We start from the raw sequence: 18,030 nt of genomic DNA on the forward strand, positions 1-18,030 counted from the left end.
GCCACAGACTCCGAGGGGGGGAAATCTGTAACTGGGTCCCTGTTGCCACAAACCTGGGTCTGAGGTGGCCATGCTGACACCCAGCTCTCAGCCTTAAGTGTGGGGGTGGGGTATTCTGCCATTCTTAGCCCTCACCCCCAAAGCATTTCCATCATTTCATGCCTGCACCAACACCTTTTTAAAACAAGGCAGTGGGTTCACTGTGCATGCGAACCCCGTCTCCACTCTCTGCTCGCAGATGGCTGCCGTCGGCATTACGGAGAACGTGAAGGGAGACGCTAAGAAGTTTGAGATCTGGTACAACGCGCGCGAGGAGGTGTACATCGTCCAGGTGGGCCACCCACCCTGCCCCTGGCCTCTTACACATTGCCGTGAACGGTTTCTCATGGGAACCGGTGCTAGAATCTGCCATGAAGTTGCATCGAGGCCAGGAGCAGCCGCTGTGCACTTCAGGGCGCTGCCCTGGGCTGTCTTCACCCTGAGCTGGACCCAGGATGAAATGTGGGGAAAAGTACACATCAGAGGGGGTGCTGCGAGGAAATGGGCTCGCCCTCCCCAGGGGAGCCCGTGCATCCCTGGACGGCACAAGTGTGCGTCTGGCATGCAGGGCCGATTCTCACGGTGGGGAGGGTGCCGTGCCCTGGGTGCCGGGCACAGCTCTTCTTCAGTCAGTCTCGTGTATGGGGCACAGAGGGTCCGGCAACCCGGGGCCAGCCCACAGTGCTTCCCTCCTCTCCCCTCACACGCAGCCATCTGACCTTTGACTCCTAAGATTATCCTTGGATGTTCCCAGAGTGAAACTGAAGCGTGTTTCCTCGGGGGCCTGAGTACTCACCTCCTGGCGTTTCTTTTGGGGAAACAGGCGCCAACTCCTGAGATTAAAGCCGCATGGGTGAATGAAATTCGGAAAGTGCTGACCAGCCAGCTGCAGGCTTGTCGAGGTGAGGCTGTCTTCAAGCGATCGTTTTCCCGTAGCTTCCGCTTCAGGTGCATTTTTACATATGTTCAAAGCAACCACACAGTCCCCGCATGTGCAAGGTGCCTTGGCGTTGAAGTAAAGACGCTCGTTCATGTGGTTTGTCTGCTCCCTCCTCGCAGAAGCCAGCCAGCACCGGGCACTGGAGCAGTCGCAGAGCCTGCCCCTGCCGGCCCCGACCAGCACCAGGTGAGAATGGACACGCCGCCGCAGGCCTGCATTTCTGGAGCACTCCCAAGTGGGGCATTTGCACGCCAGGGTCCTCAGCCTCTGTCAGTGGGACCCGGTGGTTATTGGGGTTTTCCTTGAGGCCCCTGGTGTTGATGTGCTGATGGGTCAGTCCCAGATGGTGCACTTCACAGATGTGTGCCTCCGGCAATGCCCAGTCCCTCTCCAGCTCTTCCCGGGGTGGGCTGTTTCACAGCACGGCAGCGCACACACAGCCTGTCCAGATCACAGCCACGCCCCAGCCTTCCTGAGACAGTCGGTGCTTAGCTGGGAGCCGGCACTGATGGCCCAGCACACGCGTGGGCACATTTCAGACTCCGACCCTGACCGTGGCTTCGTCGTGTCTCTTCTGCCTTGTTTTTTCTTTATTTTATTAATTCACTTATTTTTTTCACTTTATCCTGTTTCTTATATAAGCTACCTTTAATCATTCATGGAACAGGATATGGCCTAAATAAATAATCCGTAGAACAGTAGTTTTAAAAAAGAAACACTCCTCTGCCCCAACCCCCCCCAAAAAAAACCTGTTACTTCAGAGCGAGTAGCATGGGCGTCTGCTCTCATCCAGCCTGTCCAGGTTTAACTTAGAAACATGTGCAGGAGATGCTGCTTTAGGATCAGGCCAGGAGCTCAGAGATATCTGAATGCCTTAGGTCCTCAGAGTGTTCTGAAAAACTAACCAGGCAACATACTATTTCCTTTTTGATTTGTCTGATGTCAACAGTCCCTCCAGAGGAAACTCAAGGAACATCAAGAAGCTGGAAGAAAGGAAAACAGACCCCCTGAGCCTGGAGGGATACGTCAGCTCAGCGCCACTGACAAAGCCCCCCGAAAAGGGCAGAGGTGGGTGTGTGCAGGGACCGGGCCTCACAGGGAGGCCTCACATGGAGCTGCTCACTGAGTGCTCACTGCGTCCGAGAAACGTGCGCTTCCTGCAGTGTGAAGAAGGTTTGCAGAGCGTGCAGGGCCCCGTGCTCCCCCCTTAACAGAGTCCTAGGACCCCACAGAAGAGCCCCTCCCTCTCGTTGCTCTGCACCCCTGCGTCAGCTAGGCCAGCCCCAGAAGGAGCCTTGGCCGAGACCCAGCGTGCAACCCGGAGCCGCCCTGGGCCCTCCCCACCACAGCCGGACCCGCCTCCGCGCCGGGTTGTGATGCCCTCTGCATGGTTTCTTTCTCTTCCTTCATAGATGACACGGTCACTAGCTCTGCCTCAGAAAGCTCTGTGCTTTCCAGAAAGCGCTTTACCCTGCAGGGCTTTGCTAACCTCAAAGGTCAGAAAGGTAAAAGGAGCGCCTGCCTGAAACCCACCCTCACCGTGGTGGCGTCTGTCATGCATCGTGTGTGACCATTCGTGCCTCCTTCATCACAAGGGCGGCCACGCAAAAGCGTTTCTTTCCACCCAATCACGTGTTCGCTGATGCTGTGTCTCACACACAGACCCCAGAGTTATCCTTTAGGGGTGGCTTTCCTTTGGGAAATGAAGGCGAGCTTTTCAAATGGAGGCTTGCTCAGAAATGGAGCTGTCCTTGCTTTCCAGGCCCCCTCCTTCCTCTCCCTGCCCCTCACCCCCGCCTTCTCAGGTGAGTTCCCTGCAGGGTGCTGACCTTTCCGGCTGCGTGTCTCTGCTCCGCCCGGTGGCAGAGGCCGCTCAGCCATCTTCTGGGGCATCCGCTAGTGAACAGGGCTGACGGGACCCTTGAGATGGAGACGTCTAATGCCCTGCTCATCTGCGAGAGCTCCACGATGGGAAATCCGTGGCGGGGGAATGGGCCCAGGAGGCCCTGGAAGCCGGCCCTGGCGTGCAGCCAGCTCTTCTGGAAAGCCCTGAAGGCCAGTGTGGACAAGGGCTCTTCCCAGAGAATTAGGAGTGTTTTCCAATTTATAAAATGCTTTTAAGTTGGCCTGAAACTTGAAACAAACAAACAACAGATTCTGATGCTGCAAACTCTGCTAGCGCAGAACTAAGAAAACGTCCCTAGAGACGGGCCCCGAAAGGACGCCTCTGAGTGCCGCAGCCCCCACTCGCACACCCTCCTGGCCCCTCCTTCACCGCGCGGCCCCTCGGCTCCCTGCGTTTTGCTCACAGAAGCTCCTTTTTCTTCAGTGGAAAGGGGCCACAATGTGGGTGTCCCCTCCCGGCACGAGCGCGGGTCAGCCTCCTCGCCGCCTCCCTCCGTCCTTCACGCTCTCTCTCCGGTTGTATTTCTGCCTCCTCCTCCTCTCTGCCGTTCCTCACGCTCTCTCTCCGGTTGTATTTCTGCCTCCTCCTCCTCTTGCAGCTTCTCCTACCAGTCCTGACAAAAAAGCCAAGCGGCATGAAGTAAAGAGCGACCCGACTCCCTTTGGTGTGCGAGGTAGAGTGGCACCCTTGGGCACAGCACCCACTCTGCGTCAGCAGGAAGCACGGCCCAGCTGGCTGTCTGGTGGCCATCAAGGCCACCTAAGGGGGACGCTCGCGTGGGTCTTTATGCTGCAGAGGCAGACACGCGGTTGTGTTCAATGTGTGATGCTCTGGCGACAGGTCCTCGAGGACAGCACGCCTCTCAGCCGACTCCTCACAGCAGGTCTATCCGGAGCCTGCAGAACTGCCCACCCCGTCGGTGGCTGCTGGCCACGGCTGCTGCGCTGGTCACCTGGCCGTGCTGGGTGGAGCTGGGTGGGGTCTCACTGCCCAGTGGCTGCTGTTGGCTATAGGGCATCCCGTTCCCTGCCCTTCCCTGTGGCACAGTTTGCCCCGACACTTCCTGCTGGGAACACAGAACATAGCAACTGGCAGGGCCGACCCAGACCCTCCTTTCCTGGGGCCGACGAGGCCGAGCTCCCTGTGGAACCTGGCCCTTCTCGTTTCCTGCCTCCCTTATATTCTGAGGGTGAAAACTGCCCCGCGAAGCCTAGAGACCTCCCCTGTCCTGTTGAGGACCCTCAAGTGCAGGGAGGGGGCTCATGTTTGCAATCTCGAGTTTTCAAAAATTTGCAAAGGTTCCTGGGGGTGTAAGCAGAAACAGCCTCCCCATCCCGCCCGCCTCCGCAGCCTCTTCACATGATGCTGCAAGCCTCATGGATCCAGGCAGAAGCTGTGGCCACCCTGGGCGTGAGTTCAGAGGCAGGGAGCTGGCCCGGCGTTACTGACCGTCCTGCCTGCAAGTGGGTGGGCGCCTGGCTTGCTGCTTCGAGGCCCCAGGGGCTTGGGACAAGGGAGTCATTTCCCTGTTGACAGTCTCCCGGGAGAGGCTACTCTTGTCTGTCAAACCCTCTCCGCTTGTGAGCTGGAGTCGGCAGAGCCGGTCCCTGGTGGAGAAGGTGGGCCGGGCGGGCCCTGTGGGCCAAACGCCGCTTCTGCTGCACTTTGGCCAAGCTCAGCCTCTGCTTCCGTCTTGTCATCCGTGAATGAAGACAGTGCAGCCTTGCAGGGTCTCGAGGAAGCCAGTGTGGTGTTGAAGCCGGGCCACTGCCTGTGGGTCATTTCCCCTGTGGTCGGTGGTAGTGTGCCCAGGTGGTCCTGGGTGGCCTGGGCGCTGCCCAGCGCCCGCTCCCCAAGCCCTGCAAGTGGTGACTCCATTGAGCAAAGGCCAATGAGCTATTTTACAGAAAACAGAGGGCACCTTCCTGGCCATCACCCGGCCTCCTGCCTTCACACAGAATCCCCCAGCTCCTGGTGCAGCGGTGCTGGCCTGGCCTGTGGCTGCCCGCTCCCAGGCGCTGCCGCTCCCATCACGGTCAGACCTCTGCGTTTCGCTGCTGGCCTCCCCCGCGCCCTATTCCAGCACGGCGCTCTTGACGGCCCGCAGAGAGGTTCTGGGGAGCACTGAGCAGCCACGGCCAGGGCAGCTCAAGAATCCTTTTGTGTCTCTGGTGGTGCCGGGGCAGAGCCGCTTGGGTTTCACCCCGCACAGGCCGGCCTCGCTGTGGAGAGGTTCGCGTGTAAGGTCCTACCCGCGCCACGCCGGCTCCTCTGCACACACAGCAGCCACCCTTTTTTTGTTCCTACGGTCCTCAATCAGATTTTTGGTTCTGTCTGGCCAGAGGCCCCGCGTGCGGTGCCTCAGAGCGACTGGGGGCCTGGACGGGGAGGGCATGCTGGCAGCCAGGCCCCACAGGCCAGTTCCTGCTGCTGTAGAGGAGGCACCTGGGCCCCCACCCTGTGCTGTGTCTCAGCCTCCCTTGCTGGGGGCAGCTGCAAGTGCACTCAGGAGGCCAAGCTGCAGGTCTGCAACCAGAAAATCACAGTCCTCAATTCTCACACAGATGTGCCTGGTGTGGTGCCTGGAAGGCTGAGCTGCCTCCAGCTGTGACCCCAAGAAGGCAAAGCACCCAGGTGGGGTGGAAGGAGCGGCCCCGTGCTCTGCTGGCTGACGGTGGTGACGAGGCCCAGCTCCCTTCTCTACACAGACAGCAGAGTTCCGCTTATCACAGGCTTTTCCTCGCCAGCGCAGACACTGTCAGCCATTGGAACTGGCCTGCAAGACAGCTTGCCGTGGTGGCTTTGCAGGCACAGGGCACACAGGCATTCGTGCACGCAGCTCCTCTGTCCTCCCCATGCCCTGCACCCTCCGTCGCAAGGAAACACTTGCTTCCAGTGGCACCAAATAGGATTTGGAACCAGTTTGTGCCCAAGCTCAAATCCCATTAGCATCTGCCTATTTCCCTGGTATGCATGTGTCCTGCCTTGATGCATTTGGCACCAGGTGGGATGCGCTGGGCCTGCTGCCCGGTTGCTGCCTTTGCATGTTTATTTCGCCCCGATGTCATCTCCCATCTCCCCTGCATGGGGAAGGCAGGTGCTGCCCTCTGGGAATCTGGGAGGAGGAACATTGGGTTGTGGAGGGGAGCATGTGTGGTCCCAAGTCTGGAAGAAGCTCCTTCCTCTTCTCCCACTTGGAGCTGCATGGCCAATGGGAGCCCATCTCCACCGTGGCGCCTGCATGGCCTCAGCCTTCTGGTTCGGTGCCACTGTGCCGGGAGCTACTCTCTTGCCAGTGGGGACCACAGCCCTCGGTATCCCATAGGTCAAGGGCGTCGGGCCCTCTCAGTGAGCCTCAGTCATTCCTTTTAGAAACCGCCTCCCGGCTCGGTCTGCTAGGTGTTGAACATGACCGTGGCACTCACTGAAAACACCTGCCTGGGGGGGGCGTCTGCGGCAGGAAGGCTGCTTCCCTCCTGGCTGAGGGGCACTGCCCTGCCTGATAAGGGCGTGGCTTCCCAGGGCCTGGGGATTGAGGTCTCCCACAGGGTGGCCCGGCAATTGGAAGCAGATGGTCTCAAACCCTGACACGTGCCAGGCATTCTGGAAGTCTGCAGGGGTGTCCTGCTCAGCTCTTTATGAACCCGGGAAGATGACAGGCTCTGTGGGGGCCCACGGCGCACATTTCAGGGGGGTCTGTGGGACAGCTGACCCCACCTCAGATGGAGGCAGACAGCGGCTCATCCCGGGGGGGTCCTTCACGGGTGTCTGTCTCTCTTAGGTTGGAGCAAAACGTCCCACTCACTGGAGGCACCTGAGGACGACGGGGGCTGGTCAAGTGCAGAGGAGCAGATTAACTCATCCGACGCAGAGGAGGACGGCGGGTTGGGCCCCAAGAAGCTGGTAACCGCAGCCTCCCTGTGGGCACTTGGGGTGGGGGCTGCCCTGCGGGGATTAGGGGTGCTTCTGGCAGGTCCACCCGAGCCTGGGTCTTAGGACACAGCCCCAGCTCCTCCTAACCCTGGAAGGTCCACCTGGGCCTGGGTTTTAGGACACAGCCCCAGCTCCTCCTAACTCTCTCTGGAAGGTCCACCTCGGCCTGGGTCTTGGGGCACAGCCCCAGCTCCTCCTAACTCCAGAAGGTCCACCCGGGCCTGGGTCTTAGAGGCAGCCCCAGCAGCTCCTAGCTCCTCTGTCTCAGCAGCACTTTGTGTTTCTGGTTTAATTTCCAGGTGCCCACCCAGCCTCCTGTAGAGCCCACTCATGGGTGCACCTTCCTCAGAGGAGACAGTCCCCACCCCCCCCACCCTTTATGTCATAGAATGCTGTCACTGAGCCCTCCTAACTATACACACAAGTCTCTCATTTTGTAAGAAAATGAAACTGCTAAGCATGGATTTGCATTTGAAACAACATTCATTGTTAATGTCAGAAGCAAGAAAAAGCTGCCATGTGTTAATCATTCCAGTGAGGGTTACACCAACAAGTATCTGCTGCACCTTCTGTGCTGTGCCTGGTCCACGCACCAAGGCTGGAGGTACAAAGGGGACAGGTCCCAGAGGCTCTGGAACGACAGAGAAGCCAGGCATGGAAGGGTAGGGAGAGCCCTCGGGGCCTCTGGCCTCTCCCACAGAGACAGCACGAAGGAAGGCCTGGGCGTGACAACAGATGTGGGGGACACAGAGGCAGAGGCCACATGGCAGGAAGGGAACAGGCTGGTGGACCAGGGTGCACAGGGCCTGGAGAGGGAGTTGGATCTCATTCTTTGTGGGGTGTGGGGAGTGATCCTGGCTACTCTGGGCACTACAGAGGCAAGAGCCAGTACAGGCCATCGCGTGAGGGCAGGCATTCCGGTCACCGTCCTGCTGCTCCAGGCCATCGCGTGAGGGCAGGCATTCCGGTCACCGTCCTCCTGCTCCAGGCCATCACGTGAGGGCAGGCATTCGGGTCACCGTCCTCCTGCTCCAGGCCCTGCAGCCGGCAGCTCCCCTCCGCAGCCTAACGCACGCAGCACCAGGAGGCTGTGAATCTCCCCACTCTGTAGGAAGAGCTGCCGCTTCCCGGGTCCCCATTCCCCAACGGAACGTGTTCCATGATATCTGTGCAGCATCCGCTGTGTGCCAGGCACAGTTCTAGGCCCTGGAGACAAAGCGGGAACAGCACAGACAGGAACCTCCACTCTTACAGCGAGGAGAGGAGTGAGGCCTGGGGACGTTGGGCAGGACAGCTGCAGGGAGAGGGAGGGCAGAGGAGGGGAGAGTCGGGGAGTACCAAGGAAGGCCTCAGCAAAGCAGCATGGAAATAAGACCCGAAAGCACGGAAGGGCTCTCCGGGAGCCGGGTATGCAGGCGCAGAGGCCCCGGGGCGGAGAGCTCTGTGTGGAGACCAGCGTGAGGGGCTGAGGCAGCTGGGCCCAAGGAGAGATTCACAGACGCCTTCCATCGCCTCTGACGTGGTCATGACCTGCGGCGTAGCCGCCTCCTGAGGCTGGAGCCCTTCCCCTGAGCCGGCCGTGGCCAGGAGCTCCCACCGGGGCAGGGCGCTAAGGCCCCGCACTCCGCCTGGCTGCTGTGGGGCTGCTGCCGGGGCAGGTGCTGACGCTGCCTGTGCCCCCGCCTGTCTCCCACCAGGTTCCGGGTAAATACACGGTCGTGGCGGACCACGAGAAGGGAGGCCCCGATGCGCTGCTCGTGAGGAGCGGGGACGTGGTGGAGCTGGTGCAGGAGGGCGACGAGGGCCTTTGGTAAGACCCCGCGCTCACGCCCGGACTGCCCCGCACGGGCCGCCGCTGACCCTCGCCCCTTGCAGGTACGTCAGGGACCCGACCACTGGCAAGGAGGGCTGGGTGCCGGCCAGCAGCCTGTCCGTCCAGCTCGGCCCGTCCGGCTCGGCCCAGTGCCTGAGCAGCTCAGGTAAGGCCCACGTGCCCCGAGCCCACCCGTGACGCTGCCAAGGGCCCGTGCGAGGAAGCTGCTCCGTGTGTGCCCAGGAGAGCAGACGCCGAAGCCTGTCCCCGCCTGATCTCCCCGCAGAGTCGAGCCCGGGGTCGGCCGTGCTGAGCAACTCGTCCAGCTGCAGCGAGGGCGGCCAGGCCCCCTTCTCCGACCTGCAGGGGTAGCGCCGCGCAGTCTCGGCGCAGGAGACCCGCGCGCTGTCTGGGGCTGCCACTGCGAGGGCTGGCGTGGCGTGGGGAGGGCGCAGTGCCCCCGGACGTCCCGAGGAAGGGGCACCTCAGCGCCCCGACCCAGAGCGCCTGGCCGTGCGGGCTGCAGAGGACCCCTCCAGGGCAGAGGCAGGTTCCACGGAAGACCCCGGCCCGCCGGGGCTTCCTCGGAGACTCCAGAGCCCACGGAGGAGGGGCCGCAGGGAACAGCCCCGGGCAGGAGGCGCCGGGCAGCGGCATCTCCTCCTGGCTCCACCGTGCTGCTTCTGCCTCTGGACGGTGCTTTCAGGGGACGCGCAGACCGTGGTGGAGCTGCTTCCGGAGAAGTGGATGATTCTCTGACCGACGGCCTGAGGAGAGCGGGGCTCGGGGACTCTTTATCTTTTACAAGTTATAGGATTTTTTTTAAGCAGGGATCAATCCCGTGGCCATTTTTTGTGGTACTTTGGCCTCAATTCTTTACCAGGAATCACTGTGTTTACATGAAATGACAATTTGATACTGTATTTGATAGAAAACTATTTTTTTGTTACCGGGGTTTACATAGAAGCACGTTGTTTATGCCACTAAATGACTTTGGGGGACTCTCCCATGGAAACGGATGGCACTGCCTGAAGCTCCCTGGTCACAGGTGGATGAAAACGTGTCCCTGGGTGACATCAGGTGGTGTCTCCACCACCAAAAGCAGTTAGAAGCCAAGGAGATTCCTTTATCTACCTAGGGTTCATTTTCAAAAGAAAATTTAAACTATAATTTAAACAACCTTCTTTTCTACAAAAAAAAAAAAATGAAGGGACTTGATTTTTTTAAAGAGCTTCAGTGAATTAGGATATTTTTATTGCTTTTAAAGAAAATACAAAGATGCAGTTTCTGCAGGGTGTGGTGTGGACCAGCGCTGCCGACCATAGCTCAGAGAGGCCTGCCCCTGCTTCACTGCACCACAGCCTCCTCGGAGGCCACACCTCCACTCCCCTCCCCACGCGACCCCTGCCTCCCACCCAGGTCCACCTGCCACCTGGTGACCACCTTGAGTGCAGAAGTGAAAGTGGGGAGAGTATTTTATTGAAGTCACAGCAGAACTGGAAAAAAACTCTTCTGTTTTACCCTTCTTGTGTTTCAGAAACATATTCTGTTCCTTTGAAGCCCTTTCAGTGTCTAGTCTGCAGATGTTTTTGTATGTGTGCACCTCTGACCATGTGTGTACATATGTGTCTTGCTGGAAAGGGCATATTCGCTGTCCCCATGCTGCTGGGCATGCCACCTCACAGCCTCATGGTTCCCAGCCCCAGCACAGTGGAGGCGGGCATGGCTGCATTCCCCTCACACTACCCTCCCAGCGGCTTGCAGCCGTCACTGGCCAGACCTCCAGGGTGCGGAATCAAATAGGAAGCATGCAGAGACTCGGCAGCTTTTCCTCTGATGTGTAAGTTATTTGGAACGCGTGCTGTGTCCTGCGATGTCCCTGATGTACTGTGCAGGCGCGGTGCCTCCATCTCGTCGCGCAGCTGCGCGCCCTTGTGTGACCCTCCCCATAAAGGCACTTTACAGCTTCATGTTTCATCCACTGTCACTTTTTTTTAACTGCTGATGTAAATGGAATTTTAAAAGCAGAGTTCTTTATTGTATGGATGACGTTTGAATAAATATCAGCAATTCCTGCCATCTGCCTTTGTCCGTCAAGACACAGAACGTCTCAGCGGTTGGGGTTTCCAGGGCTGCAGTGCACTGTGCTTGCACATGGCAAGTCATTGTTGAGACGGAAAAGAAGCCGGCAGTGAGCAGGGCCCAGCGTGCGGCTCAGGCACCGAGCAGCCCCTTTGCTTTCTTCTGTCAGACAGCGATGATGACAAAATAGCAACAAGGTTGTGCGTGTCAGAAACGCAAAGGCAGCAGAGAAAGCGTAGAGGAACCATTACAGAATCACAACGCAGCCAACACGCTCCAGACCAGAAAAGGGAGCATAAAGAAAGGGTATTGATCCAATAGAAGAAGGGAAGGGTGGAGAAAGGGGAAAGCATGGTTAACAGGAAACAACATGTGACGGAAGAGACAGCCCAGATGTGTCTGACTCACAGCAGATGTGATCATGTTACGCTGGCCTCCTGGGAGAGCATCGGATCGGACGTGACAAGTCACTGCTTAGAGACCATCAAGCAAAATTATATATAGATTGAAGATTTAAAATAAAAGAAGATAGAACAGACAAACACTAACCATAAGAAAGCTGGTGTCGCAGTATCGATGACCTGAAATGGAATTTAGGACAGTTCGTAGAGTAAAGCGGGCTGCGTGGCAATCAGGAACTCACAAGCCACTGACTGTAAAGCTCAAAACACAGCAAAGTTGGCAGTCGGCAGACAGCAGTGTTGACTGTCACGAAAAGTGATCCCTGTTTGTCCCTAAACATAGAGAAATCTGCATTATTTTCCAACACACATGGAGCACAAACAAAATATTTACAAAACAATGGGAAGATCATGGAAACAGTGTTTGGCAATTTAAAAGCTTGTTTCTAACTCATGGGATGCAGGGAGTCTGCTCTCTAGAACTGGACAGAGTGCACAGAGCCACAAGAGGGAACAGCCATGGCCAGCTCAGATTGGCGTCGACAGCTCAGTGGTGTCTGATTTTATACATGACAAAATAAACGAGTTAACCATTTAAGCCAAAAAATAAGACCAGCGTAACCCAAAGAAAGTATTTAAATACTTCTGTCAATTAGGACAATTCAGAAAAGAGAATAACAAAATCAAAAGCAAAACTCAAACTTTGTACCTGAAAAATCTAATAAAACTGACTAATTTATAGAAAACCTAAGAAACTCCATATCAAATAAAAAATTTTAAGTATGAGAGAACCATTATGAACAACTTTCTGCCAATATATCTGAAAACAGATAAATAGGATTTAATTGTTAGAATTGGTCAAGAAGAAATAAAATACTTGGGTTGATGAATAACAATTACAGAAATTGCATTGTAGTTAAAAAAAAAAAATTACCCCAAACAGATACCAGATCTAGGTGATTTTATAAGCATACAAAAATATTTATTAAAAAACTATTTAAAAGAATATAACAAGAGAAAGCAACTCAATAAAGTTATGAGTCAAATTTAACCTTGGCACCCAAACCTGACAAAGATTATGCAAGAAAAAAATCAGCTGGGCCAGGTGGCTCACACCTGTACTTCCAGTACTTTGGGAGGCTGAGGTGGGAGAATTGTCTGAGACCAGGAGTTTGAGACCAGCCTGGGCAACATTGCAAGACCCCATCTCTACATGAAATTTAAAAATTAGCTGAGCATGGTGGTGCACACCTGTAGTCCCAGCTACTTGGGAAGCTGAGACCTCACAAGTGAGCCCAGGAGTCCAAGGCTGCAGTGAGCTATGATGATCAATGCCACTGCACTCCAGCCTGGGCAACAGAGCAAGACCCTGTCTCTCAAAATCAACCAAACAAAAAGATAATGTAAGAAAAAATAAAATTATGAAGATGAATGCAAAAATTCCAAAGGAAATATAATTAAATAAAACCCAATTGTATGTTATAAATAAAGGTAATACGTTCTAAGCAAGTAAATTCATCCCAGGAATGGAAGGGGTAGTATGTTAATTGGCTATAATTTGCCATATTAACGAAGTGAAGGGTAAAATCACCAGCTTAACAAATGCAAAACAATAATTCAATTTTTATTCAACATGTACTTGTCATGTTAGGCCAATTAGGAGTAGAAGAAAATTTCTTTAACTAAATAAAGTATATCTAACAAAGTCTTTGCAGCGAATTTTTTTTTTTTTTTTAGACAGAGTCTCGCTCTTTCGCCCAGGCTGGAGTGCAGTGGCACAATCTCAGCTCACTGCAAGCTCCGCCTCCCGGGTTCACACCATTCCCCTGCCTCAGCCTCCCGAGGAGCTGGGACTACAGGTGTCCGCCACCACGCCCGGCTAATTGTTTGTATTTTTAGTAGAGACGAGGGTTTCACCGTGTTAGCCAAGATGGTCTTGATCTCCTGACCTCATGATCTGCCACCTCAGCCTCCCAAAGTGCTGGGATTACAGGCGTGAGCCACCGCACCCACCTGCAGCAAAAACTTTAAGTACTGAAATCCTTTAGAACCATCCCCATTGGCATCAGAACTGAACAGGGACCCCACTACTCTCCAATGCGATTTAGCAGCAGTACTAGTGATTACCACAACAAAGAAAAATGAAACAAGGCCGGCGCCATGGCTCACGCCTGTAATTCCAGCACTTGGGGAGGCCGAGGCGGCAGATCACGAGGTCAGGAGATCAAGACCATCCTGGCTAACATGGAAAAACTCCATCTCTACTAAAAATACAAAATTAGTCGGGCGCGGTGGTGCATGCTTGTAATCCCAGCTACTCAGGAGGCTGAGACGGGAGAATCGCCTGATCCCGGGAGGCAGAGGTTGCCGTGAGCCGAGATGTCACCATTGCACTCCAGCCTGGGCAACAAGAGCGAAACTCCATCTCAAAAACAATAAAAGAAAAAGGAAACAAGCCATGCTAATTGAAAAATAACTTTCCATATCTAGAAAATCCAGGTGAATTCATAAACTATTGAAACTAAGAAGTCCACAAGATCAGCCCACAAAAAGTTACTAACATTCCTAGCAATGACGATACTATTTTAACAGCAATCTAAATACTAATATAAATGTAACAAGTTTTGGACAAAATCATGAAACATGATAGAAGGTCATAAAAGAAGGCCTAAATGGGAGATTTTTATGGATGGGACAATTCAGTATCACCAAAATGTTAACTCTCCCCCAAGTTAATCTGTGTATTTAATCAAAATCCCAACAGAATTCTTTGTGGAATTAGGAAGTTGATTGTAATAAACATAGAAGATAAAGGTCTGAGTATAGCCGTGGCGATTTGGGGAGCAGAGGCAGGAGGGGGAGGGCTCGCCTCCCAGGCGTCTGGATAGATCATAAACCTGCCATCAGTCGTGACAAGTGGGAGAGAGGCTAAACCAGTCGAGCAGAATTCAGATTCCCAGGCAGGGATGTGTGCAGGGACGTGGCTTGTCCTGGGGCTGGTCAATCTTTGGCACGGAATGGCCTCTTCAGGAATGGGTGTTATTGGGACAGCTGCGTTTCCATGTGGATGATGGTGTAAAAGTATAGCCCCCCCAAATTTAAGATTAAAACATTAAGATTATTATGAGGAAACATAGAATATTCTTATTGCCTAGGGCAAGGATAGATTTCTTACAAAAGACAAGCTACACTTTAAGAGATGGACAAAAAGATAAGATGGACAATCTGAGCACATTCCATGGTGAATTTCTCTCCACGCTAAGACCCCGGACAAGGGTGAAAAGCAGGACCAAGGCCTAGAGAAGAAAAATTCTGCTCAAAATCATAACTGTTCAACCTTGCATACATTCTCTCTCTTAAACTGAAAGTTGTTTAGCATCTTACAGCACTGGTGTGATGCCCAGGAGGCCCGAGGGCTCAGCTGCCTCCAGCTGTGGCCCCAAGAAGGCAAAGCACCCAGGTGGGGTGGAGGGAGCAGTCCCCAGCTCTGATGGCTGACAGTGGTGCCCAGGACCAGCTCCCTTCTCTACACAGACAGCAGAGTTCCGCTTATCACAGGCTTTTCCTCGCCAGTGCAGACGCTGTCAGCCATTGGAATTGGCCTGCAAGACAGCTTGCTGTGGTGGCATCACGGGCACAGGGCACACAGGCATCCGTGCACGCAGCTCCTCTGTCCTCCCATGCCCCGCACCCTCCGTTGCAAGGAAATGCTTGCTTCTAGTGGCACCAAATAGGATTTGGAACCAGTTGGTGCCCAAGCTCAAATCCTGCTAGCGGGCTTCCTGTTTCCCTGGCATACATGCGTCCTGCCGAGATGCATTTGGCACCAGGTGGGATGTGCTCACAGGTTCCCAAAATGAGAACACATAGCAGTTTCCCTGGATGTTTGTTCAATACTATTCCTGGGACCTACCTGCAGATTCCAATTCCTTATGGGTGTGGAAGAGCCTGGAAATCGCGTGTGTGTAGGTGTGTGGCATGTGTATAGGGGTGTGTTTATGTGGTGTGACTTTGGGGTATGAGTGTGGCATGTGTACGGTGAGTGTGAGTGTGGTGTGTGTATGGCGTGAGTTTGGGTTGTGTGAGTGTGGTGCTCATGTATGAGTGTGGGCATGGAGATTCTTTGGTAGGGAAGGAGTCGGGGTCTCCCCCTGTCACCCAGGCTTGAGTGCAGTGGCGCAATCCCAGCTCATTGCAACCTCTGCCTCCCGGGTTCTCTGTCCCCCGAGTAGCTGGGACCACCAGCATGAACCACCAAGCCCGGCTAATTTTTTTATTTTTTGTCTAGCTTTGGTCTTGCTATGTTGCCCAGGTTGGTCTGGAACTCCTTTCCTCAATCGATCCTCAGTCCTCAGCCTCCCAAAGTGCTGGGATTACAGGCATGAGCCAGCAACCAAGAGATTCTGATGTCACAGACATCTGACTCACACACTCCCTGGACAGCTCACGTGTGCCCACCACCACAGTCAAGGATGGCTGCAGATGAACAAGGTGTTGACGTGGTTTCTGTAGCCCCTGAACAAGCAACTTGCCTTGAGATGACAACCAAAGTTTTCCTGTGTCCTCCACACTCAAGAGTGACTGTGAGGCGGAGGGGCCCAGCCCTTCCTGCAGGCTGGAATGAGTGGATGGGTGGATCAACAGAGGCTGCCACAGGAGAGAGGGAGGCCTGGCCTGGGAATGGAGCTGTGACCGTGCCCTTCCCCAGGGTGGGGGCTGAAGGACCTTCCCATCCTAGTGACAGGGCCACAGCACATCCAAGGGGGCCCCAGAGGAGGTCCCGGGAGTCCCGGGAGAGCCTGGTTAGTCTCCCTGAAGGGAGGAAGTGGGGTTTTGTGAGAGGGATGGTGCAGCAGCCCCCACACCTGCTGTTCCATGTGGCCAGGTCCAGCCCCAGGCAAGGTTCCAGGCACGCCCCTGGGACAGACGTGGGAGGGAGACCAGCAGGCAGGGCCCCCTCAGAGAGGTATGGAGCAGGTCCCCGGGGCCAGGTGGAGCCCCTCACACCTGTGTCCTCAAGGACCCACACCAGGACAATGGCCATAGGCGGGCACCTGCAGCCGCCCTGGCCAGCAGTGAGACAGGCAGAGAGCCCAGCCAGATAGCCTGGTTCCTGCCCCCTCCCGCCTGCCCACACAGAGAAGGCTGCACGCAGGTGAGGGTCCATCACCGGAATAGCTTCACCAGCCCCGAGGCCATGAGCCGCTGAATCTCTCAGGGGTTTTGGCGCTTGAGGTTCCCCAGGTCATTCTGCTGCCCAGAGAGGGTTGAGGACCTCTGACCTGGAACCCCAAAGAGGAAGGGTACCCCAAGACCAGCCAGCCATCTACTCTCAGGTGGGAAAGGGGTGGGGTTTAGATATGGCCCCTCCCCTCCACGTCTTGAAATTACCTTGGGCTGTGCTGGCCGAGAGCCGGGGGGACCAGATTTGAGCTGGACATGAGCTTTCTTCCAGGCTGAGCAGCTACTTTGTAAGAGATCTCCCCGGCATCGATATCATGGAGGGGCACAGAGGGGCTTCAGCTGCGCTGGGTGGAAGAGAAAACATGCCCTGTCGGCCCCTCAGCAAGTGCTCTGCTCCCTGGACTGAGACGCAGATTAGCAGCAAGCAGGGAGGCTTCGGGGATGCTGGGGGCTGCTTTGAAAGGCACCCCTGAGCTAAGACTTGGCTGGTGGGAAGGAATCACCTCCCTCCCTCCAGCCATAAGAAGAACTGGACATCAGCTTCCAAAGAAGTCATCAGCAATGCAACTGTTCACACTGAGGATACTCCCTGCTCGAGGGGTCAGCCAGGCCTGCTGGGCAACCTAGGAGGCTTGGATGACCGTCTACCCCAGTGTTTTTGGGATGGAAAGTCCCACATTCTAAGAACCCTCAGTCCCTGGGCAACCTGGGGTGGTTAGTCACCACAGCTTGTGGCTTGGGCCCATGACAGCATGTAGAAATGACGTGGACTGCCGCCAGCCAGGCACAGTGGCTCACGACTGTAATCCCAGCTCTTTGGGAGGCCGAGGCATGTGGATCACCTGAGGTCAGGAGTTCGAAACCAGCCTGGTCAACATGGTGAAACCCCATCTCTGCTAAAATAGGTATATATATATATATATATATATATATTAGCCAGGCATGGTGGTGTGCACCTGTGGTCCCAGCTACTCAGGAGGCTGAGGCACAAGAATCACTTGAACCCGGGAGGTGGAGGTTGCAGTGAGGTTGCACCAGTGCACTCTCCAGCCTGGCAACAGAACAAGACTCTGTCTCAAACAAACAAAACAAAACAAACAAAAAGACGTAAGACGTGGACCGCTGGAGAATGGGGGTGCTGCCTGCAGTCAAAACGGAGTGGGGTGCCCAGCTCAGGGCCAGAATGATCCTATTCCCGGCACTTCTCAGTGAGGCTCTGTGGCTCACCTAGGAAACCAGCCTCCCTTGCAGGCAACGGCCTAGCTGGCCTGGTCTCCTGGAGGCTCTCTTCAAATATTTACATCCACACCCAAGATATGCTCTTGAGATTTGACTCGCATTATTGCTATGGGACAAGTTTTCATCTGCAGTTTAAATCTGTTTCCCAGCTTACATTCCTATGTCCTAGGGGTTTGGAATTCTAGATCGTATTTGAAGTGTTGGTGCCACACACACACCTTAACACCTGCACACTGGCAACAAAACCATCCGCTTTGCAGCACAGCTGGGATCGCCTGACCTTTCTCCTGTCCTCCCCGCTTGAGCTCAGTGGCTGGGCAGCAGGGGATGCATGGCCACTGGCCAGCCAGTTGCAGCTCTTAGCTGGGGTGTTCAGAGGACGCCTCTGTCCTCCCCTCCCCCATCCCCCTGTCGCCCTTGGAGGCAGAGAACTTTGCCCGCCAGTCCCATGGGGAATGTCAACAGGCAGGGGCAGCACTGCAGAGATTTCATC

The 18,030-nt window shown here is 55.2% G+C and overlaps 1 protein-coding gene across 1 annotated transcript in view; it reads left to right on the forward strand.

Annotated features, from left to right (window-relative positions):
* MCF2L (MCF.2 cell line derived transforming sequence like) overlaps positions 1-11,900 on the forward strand; it is a 100,675-nt gene extending 88,775 nt beyond the window's left edge. Inside the window, exons 22-30 of the mRNA XM_030812471.1 lie at positions 239-331; positions 863-941; positions 1,099-1,165; positions 1,929-2,047; positions 3,484-3,558; positions 6,667-6,788; positions 8,516-8,628; positions 8,694-8,797; positions 8,918-11,900. Coding sequence (XP_030668331.1) covers positions 239-331; positions 863-941; positions 1,099-1,165; positions 1,929-2,047; positions 3,484-3,558; positions 6,667-6,788; positions 8,516-8,628; positions 8,694-8,797; positions 8,918-9,003 — 858 coding nt within the window. The 3' untranslated portion in view covers positions 9,004-11,900. The remainder of the gene's footprint in view (positions 1-238; positions 332-862; positions 942-1,098; positions 1,166-1,928; positions 2,048-3,483; positions 3,559-6,666; positions 6,789-8,515; positions 8,629-8,693; positions 8,798-8,917) is intronic.
* Positions 11,901-18,030: the final 6,130 nt, after the last annotated feature.

Source organism: Nomascus leucogenys, chromosome 5 (assembly GCF_006542625.1).
Source record: "Nomascus leucogenys isolate Asia chromosome 5, Asia_NLE_v1, whole genome shotgun sequence".
Lineage (NCBI taxonomy): Eukaryota > Metazoa > Chordata > Mammalia > Primates > Hylobatidae > Nomascus > Nomascus leucogenys.